Consider the following 20619-nt stretch of genomic DNA (forward strand, 5'->3'; position numbering starts at 1 on the left):
ACCAAAGAAGGATACCAAGAATGAGACTGTGTCTGGTGCTGCTGCTGCTAAGTCGCTTCAGTCGTGTCCAACTCTGTGCGACCCCATGGACTGCAGCCTACCAGGCTCCTCCGCCCATGGGATTTTCCAAGCAAGAGTACTGGAGTGGGTTGCCATTGCCTTCTCCGGAGACTGTGTCTGCTAGCATATACTTCACATAAGCCCTTGCTTTGCCATATATAGGTAGAATCATATTTAACTTGAATGGATTCTCTTTTTATCAAAGGAAGAATTATTTCCAAATCCCATTTGACCAGTATTTCTTTTCTCACAAAGACACATCACACTACAGATTAATCAGAAAACAATAATTCAGGGTCATATGTCCTATCATATCAACTTAAGGAAGATATATTTCCATCTCAGTTTCTTCATCATGCAATTTCAGTCACATGTTACTTTTATCAAATGTAATAGGGTGAATGTTCATGAACTAGCCCCTTAATAACAATAAATATTATTATGAAACCCTTACTAATGACCAAAAGTCTAAGCTCCCGGTCCTTTTTAAATGTTCTGATACTCTGAGAGTCTTGAGAAAAACATGTTAGTGAACTAAGGTTACAGAACAAAAAGATTCCTAAAACAGTTGATTGAATACAACCAATTTAACTGGTATTATTTCAGCCCAAGGTAATGGCATATTGCCAGTAGAGCTGTCAACAGACCTTTTTGTGTAAAATGTAGTTTTTTTAAAGGTATAGAGCCATTTTAAATTCTTTGGGAGACTGAATTTCACAGAATTACAAGGTACTATTTCTGTATATTTTAGCAGCTCCTCTTCATCAACCAGAAGTCTTACCTCCCTTTTGTCCTTAAGAAAGCCATAATGTACACTTGATATACCACTGACAGACACAATGTTAGTTCCAAGAATTCTCCTCATCAGAACTATAGTTACATTGCCTCCCAAGAAATAAAAATTTCATTTATTAATTCCAAGAGCCCAATGATTTGATTAGGTAGAGCTTGGCTATCATTGCCTAGACAATGGTGACCTCACTTCTTGATTAAATTTTTTGGTATGGAAAGAGTATAAAACAGCTTAACATTACTTACGATTCGAACAACGTGAGTAGTCACTGAAATCACTTTACCACAGTATAATGTTGGTGTATACTTGCTGTTTGCCTTACAATTTTAGGTTGAATTCATTGAGACATTATCAACTCTACAGCAAAACCTAATATAATGGTTTAAGGCGGTTCTTCTTATAAAGAAAAATTTCAATCTCAGTCCTGAACTCAATACTCCATAGTAAAACTTTACCGCTGCTAAAACCACAAACTGTTGGGAAGACAAATCAAGAAATTCAACTTCCGCTTTTGACCAAAAAAGTAAGAGAAAGCTATAGGGACAAATGGACTTCATTGAGCATACTGGCCCAATAATGTGTAATTAGTTCAGTTCATTTCAGTTCAGTCGCTCAGTCGTGTCCAACTCTTTGCGACCCCATGAATCGTAGCACGCCAGGCCTCCCTGTCCATCACTATCTCCCGGAGTTCACTGAAACTCACATCCATCGAGTCAGTGATGCCATCCAGCCATCTCATCCTCTGTCATCCCCTTCTCCTCCTGCCCCCAATCTCTCCCAGCATCAGTCTTTTCCAATGAGTCAACTCTTCACATGAGGTGGCCAAAGTACTGGAGTTTCAGCTTTAGCATCAGTCCTTCCAAAGAACACCCAGGACTGATCTTCTTTAGAATGGACTGGTTGGATCTCCTTGCAGTCCAAGGGACTCTCAAGAGTCTTCTCCAACACCACAGTTCAAAAGCATCAATTCTTCAGCACTCAGCTTTCTTCACAGTCCAACGCTCACATCCATATATGACTACTGGAAAAATCATAGCCTTAACTAGATGGACCTTTGTTGGCAAAGTAATGTCTCTGCTTTTGAATATGCTATCTAGGTTGGTCATAACTTTTCTTCCAAGGAGTAAGCATCTTTTAATTTCATGGCTGCAATCACCATCTGCAGTGATTTTGGAGCCCCCAAAAATAAAGTCTGACACTGCTTCCACTGTTTCCCCATCTATTTCCCATGAAGTGATGGGACCGGATGCCATGATCTTAGTTTTCTGAATGATGTATTCTGCATATAAGTTAAATAGGCAGGGTGACAGTATACAGCCTTGACGTACTCCTTTTCCTATTTGGAACCAGTCTGTTGTTCCATGTCCAGTTCTAACTGTTGCTTCCTGACTTGCATATAGGTTTCTCAAAAAGCAGGTCAGGTGGTCTGGTATTCCCATCTCTTTCAGTAAATTCATTTATTTTCCACAAAATACTTTATTAATGAATAATATGAATACAATGAATAGCAACAAGCCTTAAACACCTTCATTTTCACAAACTTTATAAATTTGTCCAACTAAACCTTTTATTTTCCTCTACAAATATTTTTGCTACCATCAGTTGTAGTACATCTTAGCAGGTTACACTTCAGGTTGTACTCATCTAGGTTTTTGTCTCAACTTCTTTGAAAATATTCTCAACTGTAGTTGTTACATACAGATTATCCATAGCAGCTAATTTTTCAGTCACTTCAAACTTGACATTGACCCATCAAAAAAACCAACAATTAAGCAGTATAACTATTTAGGTCAATCCCTCAAGAGCCAGGGAAACTACTCAAAATGACCTACCTTGATTTTCAATTGATCATTTATATTTCTGTTGTTCTCAACTTTTTGAGCAATAGTTTTCATATCATCTGATATAAGTTTATGCTCTCTGAACACATTTCTTCCACTACTGCAATCAAACATGATTTAATTAAGTCACTATCTGTGACTTTCTTTACTTAGCTAATAAATGAGATGCTCAGAAACTTATTTAGATTCAGCCCCATTTTCACTTTTTAGTTTTATGAATAAATTGTTAAGATGTGTTATTCCATTTTAATTTTCTAATTTTTATAAATGTTACTTTCCTGTGAATTAGGAATTTTATGATGAGTGCTGTCTCCTAATGTTGACCTGTTCTGTTTATTTTTAGAACTATACAGTATCATAGCATAATAAACTCAACACTGTGGCATCTAATTAGAACACAAAGTGATCCACAGCTTATTGTGCCTTAAAAGCAGACATCCCAAAGTCCACTTTTCTCTTCCTTTCTTGTCTTTAGATGATGGACATCAATGGTAATTTGAAAAATTTGAATAAAATACCATAGTACAGCAACACATGTGGCACTCAACATGCCGCCAAATTACAGTTGCCTGACACTGAGCAGCAGTACAAAGCGAGGAGAGGGGCACATAAGGTCTCTCTAGCAGTGCCTCAACTTCCATCATTTTAGTGCTGAGATAGCCGTAGACAATAGGTAAACACAGAGACATGGCTGTGTTTCAATAAAACTTTGTTTATGGACACTGACATTTTCATTTGTAGAAATTTGATGTGGGTCTTTTTCATTTATCCTCCTTATCTCTTAACTTTTTGAGTGTATGCTATACAATTATAATAACTTTCAAGGCCATTATCTGCTAAATCTAACATTTCTGTCAGTTCTGAGTCAGTTTCAATTTATTGATTTTTATGCTCATTAAGGGTCCTTTTTGGCATACCTGATAATTTTTGACTAGATGCCACATGTTGTGAATATAAATTTTTAGGTGCTGAATATTTTTGTATTTCTATAAATATTCTTGTCTTGTTCTGGGATGCAGTTAAATTACCTGGAAACAGTTTGATCTCTGGGAGGGAGGGTCTTGATTTTAAGATTTATTAACCAAGACTGGAGTCAACTACTGAGGCAAGACATTGAACATGCGCTACCCAATGCTGGGTGAATAATGAGGTTTTCCAGTCAGGCTGGTATGACCAAACACTATTTCTAGCCTTCACACATGCATTGTTCAATTGAATACTCAAGGGGGACCCTTCCTGGATATTTAGATTTCTTTCTGTATACCTTTAGTGTTCTGTATTGCAAACTCTAGCTTCCTTGGACTTTCCAGACTCTCAGATTTGTCTATTCCACTTAGTCAGTCTGGTGGGCTCAGTCTTAGAGGTCTTAAGAGTTCACCCTTTCTATTCTACAGCCTTGGAGCTCTTTCAAGGCATAAGCTGGGGCAATCATAGGGCTCACCTTGTTTGTTTCCCATTTCCCTTGGTTGTCTTAGGTCTAGTATCTTGAAACTTATTGTTTCATATATTTTATCTATTTTTTGTTTCAGCTGAAAGGACAAATTCATCCCTTCTGTTCATGTTCAGTTCAGTTGCTCAGTCATGTCCGACTCTTTGCAACCCCATGAATCGCAGCACACCAGGCCTCCCTGTCCATCAACAACTCCCAGAGTTTGCTCAGACTCACGTCCATCGAGTCAGTGATGCCATCCAGCCATCTCATCCTCGGTCGTCTCCTTTTCCTCCTGCCCCCAATCCCTCCCAGCATCAGAGTCTTTTCCAATGAGTCAACTCTTTGCATGAGGTGGCCAAAGTACTGGAGTTTCAGCTTTAGCATCATTTCTTCCAAAGAAACCCCAGGGCTGATCTCCTTCAGAATGGACTGGTTGGATCTCCTTGCAGTCCAAGGGACTCTCAAGAGTCTTCTCCAACACCACAGTTCAAAAGCATCAATTCTTCGGTGCTCAGCCTTCTTCACAGTCCAAGTCTCACATCCATACATGACCACTGGAAAAACCATGGCCTTGACTAGACGGACCTTAGTCAGCAAAGTAATGTCTCTGTTCATGTTAGCCAGAAGCAGAAATCCTGCCATATGGAATTTTGTTTCTACAATTACATACTGAGTTTACATCCATTTATTTTCTTATGGTAGCCATTTTCTGGAATTTTCTTACCAAAGTTGTATTCCCCACATTTAGCACAGTACCTTGGACATAGTAGATACTCCATAATGGTTATCTGCAGAACTATTTAATTATGAATTTCTGCTTTTAATTTTCAAGGAAAAATTCTATTTTTCTGCACATTGATAAAGAATCTAAAGAAGTTTAATTAAATTTCTTCTGATTTCCAGTTCTAAATTCTTTCCAGAATTACACTGTTACTCTAGGCTTTAAAGGCAATTTTTTTATTTTCCTTTAGTTCTTGCAGTATTTTTCAAGGCTGAATTTCTATTTTAATTCTTCCTGGAATAAGAAAGATATATTTGGATCCTTCTTATCCTGCTACCATCACCAAAAGGCAGGGACTGTGGCCTGTCCATGGCTGCATTGACTGAATATTTCAATAAGTTTCTGGTAGCTTAAACTAGAATGCCAGTAGAAATGTACATGATCTTATTTTCAAGAAGCAGATTAGTACAAAAGTGGATAACTCAAGCTTGTTGAATAAACAAGGATATGCAAGTACAAGTCAGTTTATAGAAAGTTTTTATGTCCTAAACAAAAAGTTCAAACACAAGACTGTTCCATCAGAAATTTGGCAGGTTTACACTTGAATGTTTTTAGACAAGAGGTTGGTATGCATAGTGTATAGCCTAATTTTCAGTGATTCTCAAATGTTCATCTACTGTGGCACCTACAGTTCATCTGCTGTACTTCTCTCTCTCTGTCTAGCACACTGCATAATTTTACACACAAAAGCTACAATCCTCAGTATACTTTCTGTCTTTCCTCTTCTGGTTTTCTACCTCTTTACTTCCTTTTGATCGACTGTCAAGAATTTTAATTTTTAAAGAAAATAGGATAAAAACAGAGGAAGGCAGTGAAGAAAAGAACTATATTATGGCCACCTAATAGGAAATATCCAAACAGAAAAGAATAACTATCCACTGGATATATTTCATACTTTTGTTAATATACACATAATGTTAAGAACTGTCATCTGAAAAAGGAAAAGTCATTGACTTCAACCTAAGAAACTACAAAGTGGAAATTAATGAATGTATAAAGGCCTACAAAACATAGCTATCAAGTAATTTCTTACTAATATATAGATAAATTTTATATTAAAAGAATATCTTATTCTTAACAAAGCCTGATTGTAATTTTTTTTAATATTTCTATTTTATAGAAAAATATATAGAGTTTATGTGGCTGTAGGGGCATTCCATAGTTAATTTGATATGGGGGTGGGAACTTCAACATTACAAGTGCTTAAGTTCCACAGCCTCTTCATCCAACTATATGATCTATATAACTCTGAAACTCATGGTGAGCGTGGGAGGAAAGGAGCAAGTTGACAGTATATTAGTTTGCTAGGTTGCTGTAACCAAGTACCACAGTCTGAGTGGCTTAAACAACAGGAATTTATTTCCGCATGGCTCTAGAGGTTAAAAGCCCAGGATCAAAATGTTGGCACAGTTGGTTTCATTCTGCATCCTCTCACCTTGACTTATAGTTTTCTTCTTGTTGTGTCTTTCCTCTGTGCAAACATGTTCACATTGAAATTTCCTTTTTTTTTTTAAATAAGGAAACCAATCATATTTGATTAGGGTTCACCCTCCAAAACCTTATTTTAACTTAATCACCTCTTTAAGGACCTTATCTCCAAATGCAGTCACATTCTGAGGAACTGGGAGTCAGGATCTCAACATATGAATTTGGGTGGGAGGTGCAAGACAATTCAGTCATAATATACACATCATATATCTCTGCATCATCCAGAACCCTCAAGAGACAGAGTGTGAGTAGGTATTAAGTACCAAATGATGTTCTTATTTTAACCTCATAGGTTAGAGTCAGTCGGTAATAAATACCCTAAGGCATATTTAAAATACGTTACCTGTCTGTCTGAATTTTCAGTATTTAGTGGTTTGTTTGATGTTTGCTATTGTTATTTGTTTTTACTTTGGGGAGTTTTCTTTGATTGTTCATTGAAAAATGGGAAAATAGTGAATCATTATGAAATGCAGTCTTGAAATTAAAACCACAAAAAAATTTTTAGGAGTAAGTCAGAGCCCTGTCTGATAGCTCAGTTGGTAAAAGAATTTGCCTGCAGTGTAGGAGACCCCAGTTCGATTCCTGGGTCAGGAAGATCCCCTGGAGAAGGGAATGGCTACCCACTCTAGTATTCTGGCCTGGAGAATTCCATGGACTGTACAGTCCATGGGGTCACAAAGAGTTGGAGACAGCTGGGCAACTTTTTATTTCACAGAGCCCTGTGGGGAAAGAAGATTTTTCATTAATGTTATTTTAATGATGATACTAATTTGGGGGGGTACGTCAGTGAATAGCAATATCATTTTTTAGAGAAGCAATTTGACAATATCTATGAAGAATGAAAGGGTATATACACTTTAACATATAATTCCAGGCTAGGAATTTAATATCGGGAAATAAAAGATGAGCACAGAGATATTGCACAAAGATGCTCATTACGTCTTTGTTTTTAGTAGTGAAAAATTGGAAGCGATCTACTAAAAAATTTTTGAAGACTATTTCATGACCCACGAAAAAGCTTGCAGTGTAATATAAAGGGATAAAAGCAGGATATAATGCTGAATACACACAATAATCCTAATCTGAATGTGTATGTATTTATGTCTGGAAGGATGTCATTTTAAACATTATTTAGACCTTTTCCAATGACCATGTTTTCATGATCAGAGCAAAACATATGTTCTAAAATGTGAATTGATATCTCAGTTGATTGTAGCTATGTTTCTAGGTAAATAGGGGTTTCCTTTTTTCATCCCAGTATAAAGGAGCTTAAAATTTCAAGACATGTAGTTCTCATAAAACAGCGATGAAGATATTTCTACCTATTTTAAGTTTTTCCCCAAATTTCTTTTACATTATCTTATACCATAATGTTTCCAACTCTTTTTCTATCTTGATGTTGCCTCTGCAGAACTTTGCTGAGTGAAACTGTTATAAATTGCAGAAAAGGGAAGATATTATATACAAAGGATATACTTCAGTGAATATCCTCATTCAATTCAGCACTACTATAGTATAGTAGCTAAGAGTACCAGCCCTTTTTCGGTATAAGAGGAAGGGGGCAGGACTGGGTTGTGGAGACCACATATGGTGAGTTGGTCATTCATATGAGGCACCAGCCTCATGCAGGAAAGCAAAGCCAGAGCATGCAGAGGAGAGGGTATGCGTCCTGGGCAGAGACAGGGGTCATGATAGCTGATTGGTCATGATCTGCATGATAGCAGAGAGACTGATCATGAAACTTTGTTAAAGAAAATGGGAGCTAGGTTTCTTACTATTGAAGAAGTGGATAACAAATATTAGAAGGGAGAAAGCCAGAAATAATAACCTTGTGTTTTTTTAATTGGAACTGGATGTATTGATATAAACCCATGGATTTCAAGAAATGTAGAGAGAAATATAGATTTCAATATGTGCATGCATCTACACACATACACACACACACACTCCCCTGTTATATCCACTAACATTCCACTGATAATGAACACAACTAGCACTATATATTGACTTCTAAATAACATCCTCTACTACAGGAACTCAGTCTACAGGAACTCAGACTCCTTGAAGAAATGACAAATTTAAGGTGTAGGGCCTAGAAAATATTTTTTATCAGAAAGCAATAATATATTCAAAGAATAATAGGAACAATTCAAAGGACAATAATATTGGACATAGGCATACAAATAAAACATAGTGACCCCATAGTAGAGGACATTTTTAAACTCTAAATATTATTTAATCTCTAAATGGACTTCTCTGGTGTTTTAGATGGTTAAGAATCTGTAATGGCTACCTACTCAAATATTCTTACCTGTAGAATTCCCTGGATAGAGGAGTCTGGCAGGCTACAGTCTATGGGATCACAGCCAGACACAACTGAGGGACTAAAAAAAAAAATCTCTAATTATTGCATTGACCCAGAAGTTCATTTGGGTTTTCTGTAAGATGTTATGGAATATATTCAAAATAAAAATGTATGTATAAATAAAAAAAAAATCTTATTTTGCAAGAAACTATCATCGCAATTCTTATAAACTTAAAATTGACTGGCTTTTCCCCAATTTATGTCTGATTATAGGCAACAGGTTCAAGGGTTGGTGTCTTAACACAAAATGCAATTAATATGGGACTTTCAGTTATCATTTCCTGCATATATGGATGGGAGATGACACTGTTGATTTTGAGTATTGCTCCAGTACTTGCTCTCACAGGAATGATTGAAACAGCAGCAATGACTGGATTTGCCAACAAGGATAAGCAAGAACTTAAGCGTGCTGGAAAGGTAAAATAAAGACCATTGCTACCATCATAACATTTTAAGAGAAAATCAATAAGAGATTCCATATTTAACATTAACTTCCTTTCTTAAGAATCTGTAAAGTGGTGTATATGTATTGAAATCCATACAAATCAGTTTAGGATAGGTATAGATATGTCATAGCAATAGGGGGGCACAAAATTTAGAGCATGGGCTATGCAGTCAAATTGGTTGAATTAGAATTCAGATTCTATCACTAACAAATGTGTGATATGAGTAAGTTATATCAACATTTCTGGACTTCAATTTCTTCCTTTGTAAAGTAGAAATAAAATACTATCCACTTATAGATCTTCATGAGTATTATAGAAAACAGTCTTATTAGGTATATGCAATAGTATCTGGAAGGCAGTAAGCACTCAATAATGTCAGTCATTATTACTGTTAGCAAATTGTGGGGGAATTTGTTAACATTGTGATTATCCACTCTCTAATTGTTGAATAATTAAATTTCTTGAATAATTACGGGTGTTTCATTTTTCAAAATAAAGAGGAAATATGATATTTACTAAATGCAACCCTGGTGGCTCAGAGGTTAAAACGTCTGCCTGCAATGCAGGAGACCTGGGTTTGATCCCTGGGAAGATCCCATAAAGAAGGAAATGGTAACCCACTCCAGTATTCTTGCCTGGAGAATCCCATGGACAGAGGAGCCTGGTGGGCTACAGTCCACGGGATCGCAAAGAGTCGGACACGACTGAGCAACTTCACTTTCACTTTCACTTAAGGCAAGGTACTGCTATTGGGAGTGCCTAAAACAAAACTTTATACTGATCAAAAAGAACAATGTATTTACTTAGAAAATGCTTTGACATATATAACTTTCTTCCCTAGTACCTCAGTTAAAAAAGAATCTGCCTGCAATGCAGGAGACCAGGGTTCAACCTGGGATGGGAAGATCCCCTGGAGAAGGAAATGGCAACCCACTCCACTATTCTTGCCTGGAAAATCTCATGGACAGAGGAGCCTCACGGGCTACAGTCCATGAGGTTGCAAGGGTTGGACATGACTTAGCAACTAAACCTACATGTAACTTTCCCAAGATCAGTCATATTCATAACAATCATCATTGTAGTAGAGCTTTAGGGAAATATTGGAAATGTAGTACCATAATATCTAAGAATTGAAAGAGATGTCATTTGATCCAGCCACTCACCCAAAGTAGGAATCTCTTACGTAACATCCCTGTTGAGTGTCTATCCATCTTCTATCCTCCCTTTTCTGCAGTTGCAGGTGGTTTATTACTTTCCCAGGCTGTTGCCTACCCCTTTAGATGATAGTCACCTTTTTTGTTTGTTTGCTTTTGGGGACCTTCTATCCTTCTCGGTTTTCATCTCAGTAGAGGTCCAAAACCTGTTTCTCATGATTTTAGGAAGCTGCACCATGTAAATGTCAAGTCTTCTCTTGGCCATCCAGCCCAAGATATAGTATTAAAGATTTATATCAAAGCTGGTGAACATGCCTGGGTATGAAAATGATTTTAATATCCTTATGGTCTGAATCACAGTGACTGTATCATATTAGATATAGATCACATGTTAGATATAGATTAGATATAGATATAGATCTAATATATCATATTAGATATAGTATCATATTAATATCATATTAGATATGTATCTAATATGATACAGTCACCTATTCATGAATAGGGATCCAGTGAAGCACAAGACTCAAATAAATCTGGTTTTCATGACCCTTGGACCTTTCCACCTTTCTTGCACTAGATAAGGACCTTTAGAATGTCTACTTGAGCAAGAAAACTGAACTGTTTAGCATGTATTTGCCTCCGAGGGCTGAAATTTTGTTCAGCCCTCCATGTGTTTGCAAATTATCACTACTTCCAAGTTAAACTGGCCCTAATTAATTGTATTTTATTCATCTTAATTTTTATGTCATGGTGGTGGTGATTTAGTCACTAAGTCATGTCTGACTCTTGTGACCCCATGGACTGTAGCCTGTCAGGCTCCTCTATCCATGGGATTCTCCAGGCTACAATCCTAGAGTGGGTTGCCATTTCCTTCTGCAGGGGATCTTCCCAACCCAGGAATCGAACCCAGTTCTCCTGCACTGGAGGCAGATTCTTTACCAACTGAGCTATGAGGGAACGTGTCATCAGCTTTAGTTATAAATCAAAAATCTTTGATTTTTTTTTCCTTTTTGCATTATTAGAGTAACCTCAGACTATACAATTAATAATTCCAATCAAATAGGCAATGTGTCCTTTTCCTACTGGCTTTTTAATCTGTCACTTTACCAAACACCAAAACTTAGGGTATGGACCAGTAAGAATATGGTCCTTCTTTGGTTGCATGTATAGATTTGGACAAATCATCAAATGTTTTATTTTTCAGATTTAAAATGATCAGTTTAAAATAAAGGTTATTTTCTAAGGCTCTCTTATTAGTCCTTTCTCCCTTGTGAAAAGTGAACCCAAGATTTTGTGTTCATTTCTCTTTATTTTCTTCAAGATTTCAGCATTCTTATCCATTTTCCTTATGTACTAAAAAATATTACAAATGGAGGTTTCTTTGAGTTTCTTTTGAAATTACAAGACTTTAGAGCAGAATCCAGGTGTCCTGATCATGGTCTAGATATCCAATTCTCTCCCATCACCCAACTTCCCCTTCAAATAACCTTGAGTGTCTACCTAGGTCTTCATCTTTCCGCAGTCCACTCTGCCAGTCTGGAAACAGACTGTGAAAGCAGGAAATTTCTCTTTTAGAGCAACATGTGTTCTCATGTCCAAATTATTCTAAGCCAAAAGTCTCCTCCATTTTTGATACCTCTTCTTTTTGAAAACTATGTAACTGTGAAGAAGCATTAATATAATTAAACTAAATATCATTTTTAAGGGATATCTCTGGCAATCCAGTGATTAAAAATCTATGCTTCGTTGCAGGGAGCACAGCTTTGATCCCTGGTTGGAGAACTAAGATCCTATGTGTTCTGTGGGGCAGCAAATAATTGAATAAATAAATATCCTTTTAAGGTTACAGAAATCAAAATGAAAAATAGCCATAAATATCTTATACAGAATTGAAAAGCCACACTCCATGTTACTTTATGGCAGTGTTCCTAAGTCCTTGGGTTGCTATTTGCATTTTTGTGCTAGAATGAAACAATTATTTATTTGATTCTCTCTGCTGTCTTTTTCTTAAATTAGCTCATAATTCATAAGACAGCTCCTTTGCATAGTTACATATGGATATAATGTTCACTAATATTTGATCCCTCTGCTTATGGAACTAGTCTAAATAGAAATTCAATGAAGACTTAAAGAAGGCTAAATTTAGATCAGTGGACTAAATCTTTTCAAAAGGAATTTTCCTTGAGTGTATTATCCTGATATATTACTTTTTTTATCTTATTTTGTCCATGGGATTGCAAAAAGAGTCAGACACAACTTAGCAACTAAATAACAACAATCTTATTTTGGGGAAAGAAAAAAAGAAGCTAAGAAAACTCATCAGAAAAACTTATTGACTTGATGTACTTAACATGTCTTCAGTGTGACTGTACTTCACAATCAGAAGTTTAACCACTACTAATTTTATTTCTCTTTTATTATCTTGTTTTATAAGATAGCAACTGAAGCTGTGGAAAATATACGTACTATAATGTCATTAACAAGAGAAAAAGCCTTTGAGCAAATGTATGAGGAAACTCTTCAGACTCAGCACAGGTGATTGTAGATTTATACTGACTGTATTAACTATAGTTTGTTCCTATAAAGGCAGTACTCCCAGGTGACTGCAGTGGTTTGCCTGCCGATTCATTTGCTCTGGAATCATTCCTAATAATGGCATATCAGAATTTCTCACATAAGTCCACCAAGAGGAGACTAGAAAGAGGAGTTGAGAGTAAGCACATTTAGAAAATATGTTTTAGGTCCTCTCACATTGCCATGAAGTATGACTGGGTGAGCATTTTATTATTTCCATGATACAAGGTTGAGGAAATAACATATTTAAGAAAGAAAATAATATTGCTTAGCCCTTTATGGAGAAGGAAATGGCAACCCACTCCAGTGTTCTTGCCTGGAAAATCCCAGGGACAGGGGAGCCTGGTGGGCTGCTGTCTATGGTGTCGCACAGAGTCGGACATGACTGAAGCGACTTAGCAGCAGCAGCAGCCGCCCTTTATATTGAATCTCTTAAAAAATATATTTACACATCAAATGTGATCACTTCTTTTAATTTTAAACTACCCCTCCTTACTTTATCAGAAAGATAGCTTTGTATTCTTTCACACTCATGCTTCTTTGGTTAGTACTGCCCTTTAATTTCCATCATTTATTCTCTTAGTGCAAGATTAGGATAGAAAATATTTTAAAGCCAAATCTCTTTAACTCTTTCATTAGGTCTTCTTTAACAGACCTCGCCCATTCATTCGAAAATGCATAGAGTCAATTTTGTTACATCAAACTATAGAGCCATATAGCTATAGGGAAAATCATTATTTCTGTTGTTTTCTCTGTAATAATTACTAGTAGTTAAAAAGGTAAATTCTTAATTCTTAGAAAAAATTCTCTAAAATTCTAAATAATAATGTATCTTGTTTTCTATATTCATTACTCTACATTTATTTAAAAGACCTTGCTATACCTCATGCCCCATTATCTGGTAAATTTTGTGCATTTCAGAAATACCTTGAAGAAAGCACAGATCATTGGAATCTGTTATGCATTCAGCCATGCCTTTGTATATTTTGCCTATGCAGTGGGATTTCGATTTGGAACTTACTTAATTCAAGCAGGACGAATGACCCCAGAGGGCATGTTCATGTAAGTCATGCAAATATATAAACTCTGTAAATGGGTTATGTACTTAAAGTAACCAGAAAGATGTGTAGTTTAGAGTGCAATATCGTTTAAATAATATATGTGTAAAAGACATACTGGGAAATTTAAAAATAATTGTTATTTAATAAGTACAGTGAAGTCAGTAAAATACTGATATAACACAGGACTTCCTGGTGGCTCAGACGGGAGCCACCTGTAAAGCATCTGCCTACAATGTGGGAGACCTGGGTTCAATCCCTGGGTCGGGAAGAGCTCCTGGAGAAGGAAATGGCAACCCACTCCAGTACTCTTGACTGGAAAATTCCATGGACAGAGGAACCTGGTAGGCTACAGTCGTGGGGTCACAGTCGGACACAACTGAGCGACTTCAATGTCAATGTCAACACAGGCGTATGTGTGTGTGCTGTTGCTTCAGTTGTGTCTGACTCTCTACGACCCTATGGACTGTAGCCCGCCAGGTTTCTCTGTCCATGGGATCCTCCAGGCAAGAATACTGGAGTGGTTGCCATTTCCTTCTCTAACACAGGTACTCTGAATTAAACTCTCAAATGAATTACTTACTACTTCAGTTTACTAGATGTGGGAATATAAGGTAAAATATGTCTTCTTGTTATCCATTATCTCTCCAGGTAGAGATGGCTTTAACAAGTATGATTGTAAATCAGTGAGGTGAGTTCCTTGCTAAGCAAACACTCCAGAAGAAACTCATGTAAATGAGTATTTCTCCTCAGAAAAGTCACACTGAGAATTGATCTTGGCATCCCAATGAGGCTGCCTCTTCCCAAAGCATTTGTTGGTGCTTCTATTTGAAACTCTCTTCTCATAGTTATGAATTTCTTTACTTCATACAAATACCTAAATTCAACTTCTGAAATTAGAAAAATTAATTTTGAGTATTAATTCTGAGCTTCTTAAGTCTACCTAAAATGTCAGAATGTTACTAATCTATATCATAAATGTCACTGCTAAACATTTAGAGCTGCCCTGAGATTTGTTTAGAATTTAGAAAGATGGTAACAATAACCCTGTATGCGAGACAGCAAAAGAGACACAGATGTATAGAACAGTCTTTTGGACTCTGTGGGAGAGAGAGAGGGTAGGATGATTTGGGCGAATGTCATGAAAACATGTATAATATCATATAAGAAACGAGTTACCAGTCCAGGTTTGATACAGGATCCTTGGGACTGGTGCAGTGGGATGACCCGGAGGGATGGTACAGGGAGGGAGGTGGGAGGGGGGTTCAGGATGGGGAACACATGTACGCCTGTGGCGGATTCATGTTGATGTGTGGCAGAACCAATACAATATTATAAAGTAATGAGCCTCCAATTAAAATAAATAAATTTAAATTAAAAAAAAAAACTAAGCAAACAATCTTCTTAGTTAAAGAATGATACAACCTCAAAATCACACCATCACTATCATGCCTGCAAATGACATCAGGCAGGATATTTTGAATGGGGCCTCTCAAGACTGCCAACCATTCTGTTTCATATGATAATCACAGTAACAACAAACTTGATTGAGTCCTTATTCAGTATTAAGGATTTGTAGTACGCTATTTGCTTAATCTTCTCAACTGCCCTGTGAGATGTTATGATTCCCATTTTACAGGTGGGGAAAATTAAGACTCAAGGAGGTTACCTAACTTGGCCAAAGTCACTTAATCAGTAAGTGGCAGAGCACAGATTCAAGTTCATGCTACAAGATGCTAGGGGCTTTGCTTGGTAGACATTATTATTAATCATTAGTTATTATTATTACTAACTCTGTGACAAATTTGCATAGAATATTTCTATAAAATTATTATTTTAAAAATCTTATGTAGTTTTCTGAACATTTAAATATCAAGAGGCGGGCTAATGATTACCATAAATGGAACAAGTGACTTGCTTAATGTTATTTTATGGCCCTAAAAAGTAGGAGAATCAAAAGGCCCCCATACAAAAACTCCTCCTCCTGCTGGCCTATCACATTTCCTGAATTTTTTTAAACTCATTAAAAAGGATAATTTCTGGAGACATAAAATTTTTATCTGTCAGAATATATGTTAAGACTATTAACATGAGAGCATTAATGAACAGTGTCACATTGGTATTTCCCAGTGCCCTGAGGGAAGGAAGAAACAAGGAGCTATGCACTAGTATAATTTTTTATTTGTTTCATTCAACCAGACTACAAACAGACTAAGGATACTGATACTTTTATAGTGTGGACACAGGGGATGGGCTCTGAAAAATATGGGAATGGGACTGTGCAAAATGTGAACAGATGAGATTTGTCTTCAATAGCAAAATCTTCAGCTTTCTTGGAAATCCAAAGTGGTCTCTGACAACTATGATCATGTCATGAGTGTCCCTTTATCAACATTAAATTATACCTAGCTTGAAGCATGCTGCACTTTCCAGAGTAGGACAGCTTTCTATCTCATCAGCTAAGTGAATGGAAAATTTTACCAAGTTAAACACTTCCTACTAGAACCCTCTTTAGGTAAAAAGAACTTCGTGCTGTTTTCTGAATTAGTGATTTCCTGATTCATTAATCGAGAAACTGGTTAAAAATGAAGATATTTGGAGCTCACCCCACAGACCTAATCCAGAGATATGTAGATTTGGTGTAGGGCCAGGAACCTACATTTCACCAAACATCCAGATTATTCTGAGGCACAGAATCTGAAGATCACTCTGTAAGAAATACGAGTATAGGGACTGAATCCCAGGCTGCTCTCCATAGTTCCTTAAAACCTTAGAGTTTTCTTTTGATCATTTCAGAAACTTTCCTAGAATTATCTAAAAATTGGGAAATTCATATTTTAGTTTATTGTATAAAATAAAAATGTTTTATTCACTCTATAAAATGTAAATGTATTTTCATGATTTATAGCTACCAGGATGGGTAAGCTGTCTGTCTTTCAGAAATGACAGTGTGTCTTTAGAAGGCTTCCCTAGTGGCTCAGATGACAACGAATCTGCCTGCAGTGCAGCAGACCCAGGTTTGATCCCTGGGTTGGGAAGATCTTCTGGAGAAGGGAATGGCTACCCACTCCAGTATTCTGGCCTGGAGAATTCCATGGACAGAGCCTGGCAGGCTACAGTCCATGGGGTCACAGAGAGTCAAACATGACTGAGCGATTTTCACTTCACTTATAAAAGGAGATATACAAAGGGAGTCTTATCAGCAGAATTCCTTGATGTGCTCATAATATTACTTTATCAGCCAAGCTACTATCAACCTTAGCTTTTTCTTCTTAAAAAAAAAAAAGGTCATATAGATTTCTTATGGTAAAAGCTGTCTCTTATTATCGTAAAAGTTTCTCTGAAATGAGCATTTTTTAAAAAGGTTTTAAACATTTTCACTCTGTTGCCTTGCAGCCAATGCATAACCATTTAGAAAAATTTCTTGCTTAGGTTTTCATTACACATATGTGTAGTAAAACTCTCCACTTCTGCCTTTGTTAGTCCTTGTAACACTTTGGGTTTACTCTAATATAAATGTACACACTTTGAGAAATACAACATAAGTTTATTCTGTCTGAATTTTAGTGTCTTTAGGTTAGTTTGTAGCTGACTTGTCTTGTGCAATATAGTGCAGAAACCTTAGTGTCCAGCAGAGGTTTCTGTAACTTCATACTCCAACTTCAGAACTTGCCTCTCTCTCTGTTTCTTCCTTCTATGCTATGCATATTAGCAGGAAGCTAAGCAGAGCAGATGGGTAAGAAAGAATCAAGGCATGACGCCTTCAGAATAGTTAAAATAAAAGCCACAGCTTTGAAAACTGCCTGACAAGCAGAGCCAAGCAGCATATGTGTTGCGGCCTAGTCCTCCAAAAATCCAAATACAGTTAATGACAGGAAATCATATTGGACTTTGAATATTCAATCTCAGGTAGCTCAGTGATAAAGAAATTGCCTGCTATGCAGGAGACAGTTTGACCCCTGGTTTGGGAAGATTCACTGGAGGAGGAAATGGCAACCCACTCCAGTTTTCTTGCCTGGAAAATTTCATGGACAGAGAAGCCTGGTGGGCAACACCCCGTGGGGTCACAAAGAGTCAGACACGACTTAGCAACTGAGCACGAGCACAGAAAGCAAGCTAGATCCTCACTATTATCTTTGCTCTGGTAAGCCAGGGAGCCATGGGACAGTGTTAACATTTTATTGATAGTTAGGAAAACAACCTCGATTAGCCAAAACAAGGAAAACAGGAAAGTCCTCTTTCAGTGTTTACTGCCATGACAGCTACCCAACTTCTCCCCAGAGATTATCCAGAAGAGAGGAGGACAAGATAAGGAGACCAGATAGAGGGATCAAGCATTGAAGGGATCTAAAGGAGACAAATCAGGGGAGATTTGATATCTAAGGTTGTCTGAAGATTCTAAAATGGGAAACAAGTGGTAACAAACCCCAACATGCAGGACACAGCTCGGGTCAGCTTTCCACCGAAAGGAGTACTGTAGAAGGGAAAATACAGTAAACAGGAAGTTCAAGTTCCAGGCCTGAGGTTTTCACAGCTATGTGATCCTGGGCAAATTGCTTATTTCTCTGAGTTAAGAGTCTCCTGATTTATTAAAAAGGGATAAATTTCCCTACCTTACTCCTAAGTGATCAAATGGTGTCATATATATGAAAATATTCTATAAAACCTAAAGAAACAAATAAATATAAGTTGTATATTTTCTTTCTTCCTTCTGTTGAGAAAGGGATTTAGGGTAAAAAGAAAAGGATCTTTGTACTGTTACCTAGATGCAGGGAGAAAGAGTATGAGTATAGGAATAATTGTAATGGCCACCTGTGTGAGGAAAGATACTTTATCTTCCAGTTCAAAAACAGAAACTTACTGGGTAGGGACTTCAGAAGTTGTGGTTTGACCTGCTGCACTAATCTACATCCATAGAAATGTGTGAGCTTATTTTCCAACAGGAAGTGTCCCATTAACTTTCAGTTCTGTGAAAGGAATAACAACAACTTAAACATTCACTGAGCACTATTCTAAACACTTTACATTATTAACATATTCAATTCTCACAACTATCCCGTAAGATGCAGATAGTCTTGTTATCTCTGATTGTCATGCAGAAGCAGAACCACAAAGAACGTGCAGAGGGTCACAGAGCTAGTACAGAAAGGATGGAATTTGGATGTAGGCCCAGTGGTCTGGCTTCAGTCAGTCTCAGAACCCCCTAGTATACTTCTTGAAGTCGTCAAAGGTATACACACTGGATATGGGAGCAGGGTTAAGGGGAGACATACAGACGTGAACTAGTTACTATGCTAGGTATTTCTATTTGGAGCAATTGTATTAAAATCAGGTTTGTTCATTTCTATGCTTTTTTATTGTTGTTCCTAGCCAAAAGATCTTTTAAAAATTTGAATTCTATTTCAGCAGCAATGATGGGCAAGGAGATTTCTCCATTGTATGGAAATGCTTGAAAGGATCACTGTAGCAAGGCTACAGTGACAATGACCCCATGCACCCATGAAGAATCCATATAACAAGGAAAGCTCAGCACGTGAAAACCCTCTCCAGATCTCTATTTGCTCAATATTCTCTTTCCTTAACTCTAGCCATCCCAGAGATGTTTGCTATAAAATCAGTAAAGCAGTATAAATTCAGAGTAAATCCATGTAAGGATAAGCTGTAGATAAGATTTCTTCTTCCATGGACAATTTAAATTTAAGAAAGCTATGGGAGTTAAATTTTAGGTTTTTTAATTCTTACATTACATATTTGTGGCTCAAGAATTTTTTCTACATGCAAATCATTTCTGAACTGTGCAATGTTTCTTGTAATCTTATTTAGGCATGAAGAGGCTGTATAATACTATCATACATTAATAAGTACATTATACTATAAGTTATATAGTATATATATAATACTATACATTATAAGTTATATAGTAGATATATAATATATATATAAGTACTATATAAGGATACTATATAGTGTATATATATAGTATATATAGTACTATTATATATAGTGTACTATTACTATACATTATATATACTTATATATTTTATATATATACTATATAACTTGTAGTATATATAGTATACTATACTATATACTATATATAGTACTATATATGCTATATAGTAATTATATATATACTATTATATAAGTATATATAATGTATAGTAATTATACTATATAAGTACATTAATACTTTGATGAATGTGTTATTGGTGACTTTAAAACATTTGTCATCATAATAAATTACTCCTCTTTATATATCCTAAATGGGCAAAATTCCCATGACCAATATTGGCACGGGAAGTCAGCCTGAACATTTCCTGGAGTAAGCTCTTGGTTCAGAGGCCTCCAGGAGCTGGGACCAATTTGAAGAGACTTAACACTAGGCTGCAGTCCATGGGGTCACTAAGAGTCGGATACGACTGAGCAACTTCACTTTGACTTTTCACTTTCATGCACTGGAGAAGGAAATGGCACCCCACTCCAGTGTTCTTGCCTGGAGAATCCCAGGGATGGGGGAGCCTGTTGGGCTGCCATCTATGGGGTCGCACAGAGTCAGACACAACTGAAGTGACTCAGCAGCAACACTCTCATGGAGTTAGAGCACTGGTTATTGTGCAATAAATA

The 20619-nt window shown here is 36.7% G+C and overlaps 1 protein-coding gene across 1 annotated transcript in view; it reads left to right on the forward strand.

Moving 5' to 3' along the window:
- ABCB5 (ATP binding cassette subfamily B member 5) overlaps window positions 1-20619 on the forward strand; it is a 116872-nt gene that overhangs the window by 77226 nt on the left and 19027 nt on the right. The window contains exons 21-23 of the mRNA XM_052638460.1: window positions 8974-9177; window positions 12798-12898; window positions 13859-13999. Coding sequence (XP_052494420.1) covers window positions 8974-9177; window positions 12798-12898; window positions 13859-13999 — 446 coding nt within the window. The remainder of the gene's footprint in view (window positions 1-8973; window positions 9178-12797; window positions 12899-13858; window positions 14000-20619) is intronic.

Source organism: Budorcas taxicolor, chromosome 4 (genome assembly GCF_023091745.1).
Source record: "Budorcas taxicolor isolate Tak-1 chromosome 4, Takin1.1, whole genome shotgun sequence".
Classification (NCBI taxonomy): Eukaryota; Metazoa; Chordata; class Mammalia; order Artiodactyla; family Bovidae; genus Budorcas; species Budorcas taxicolor.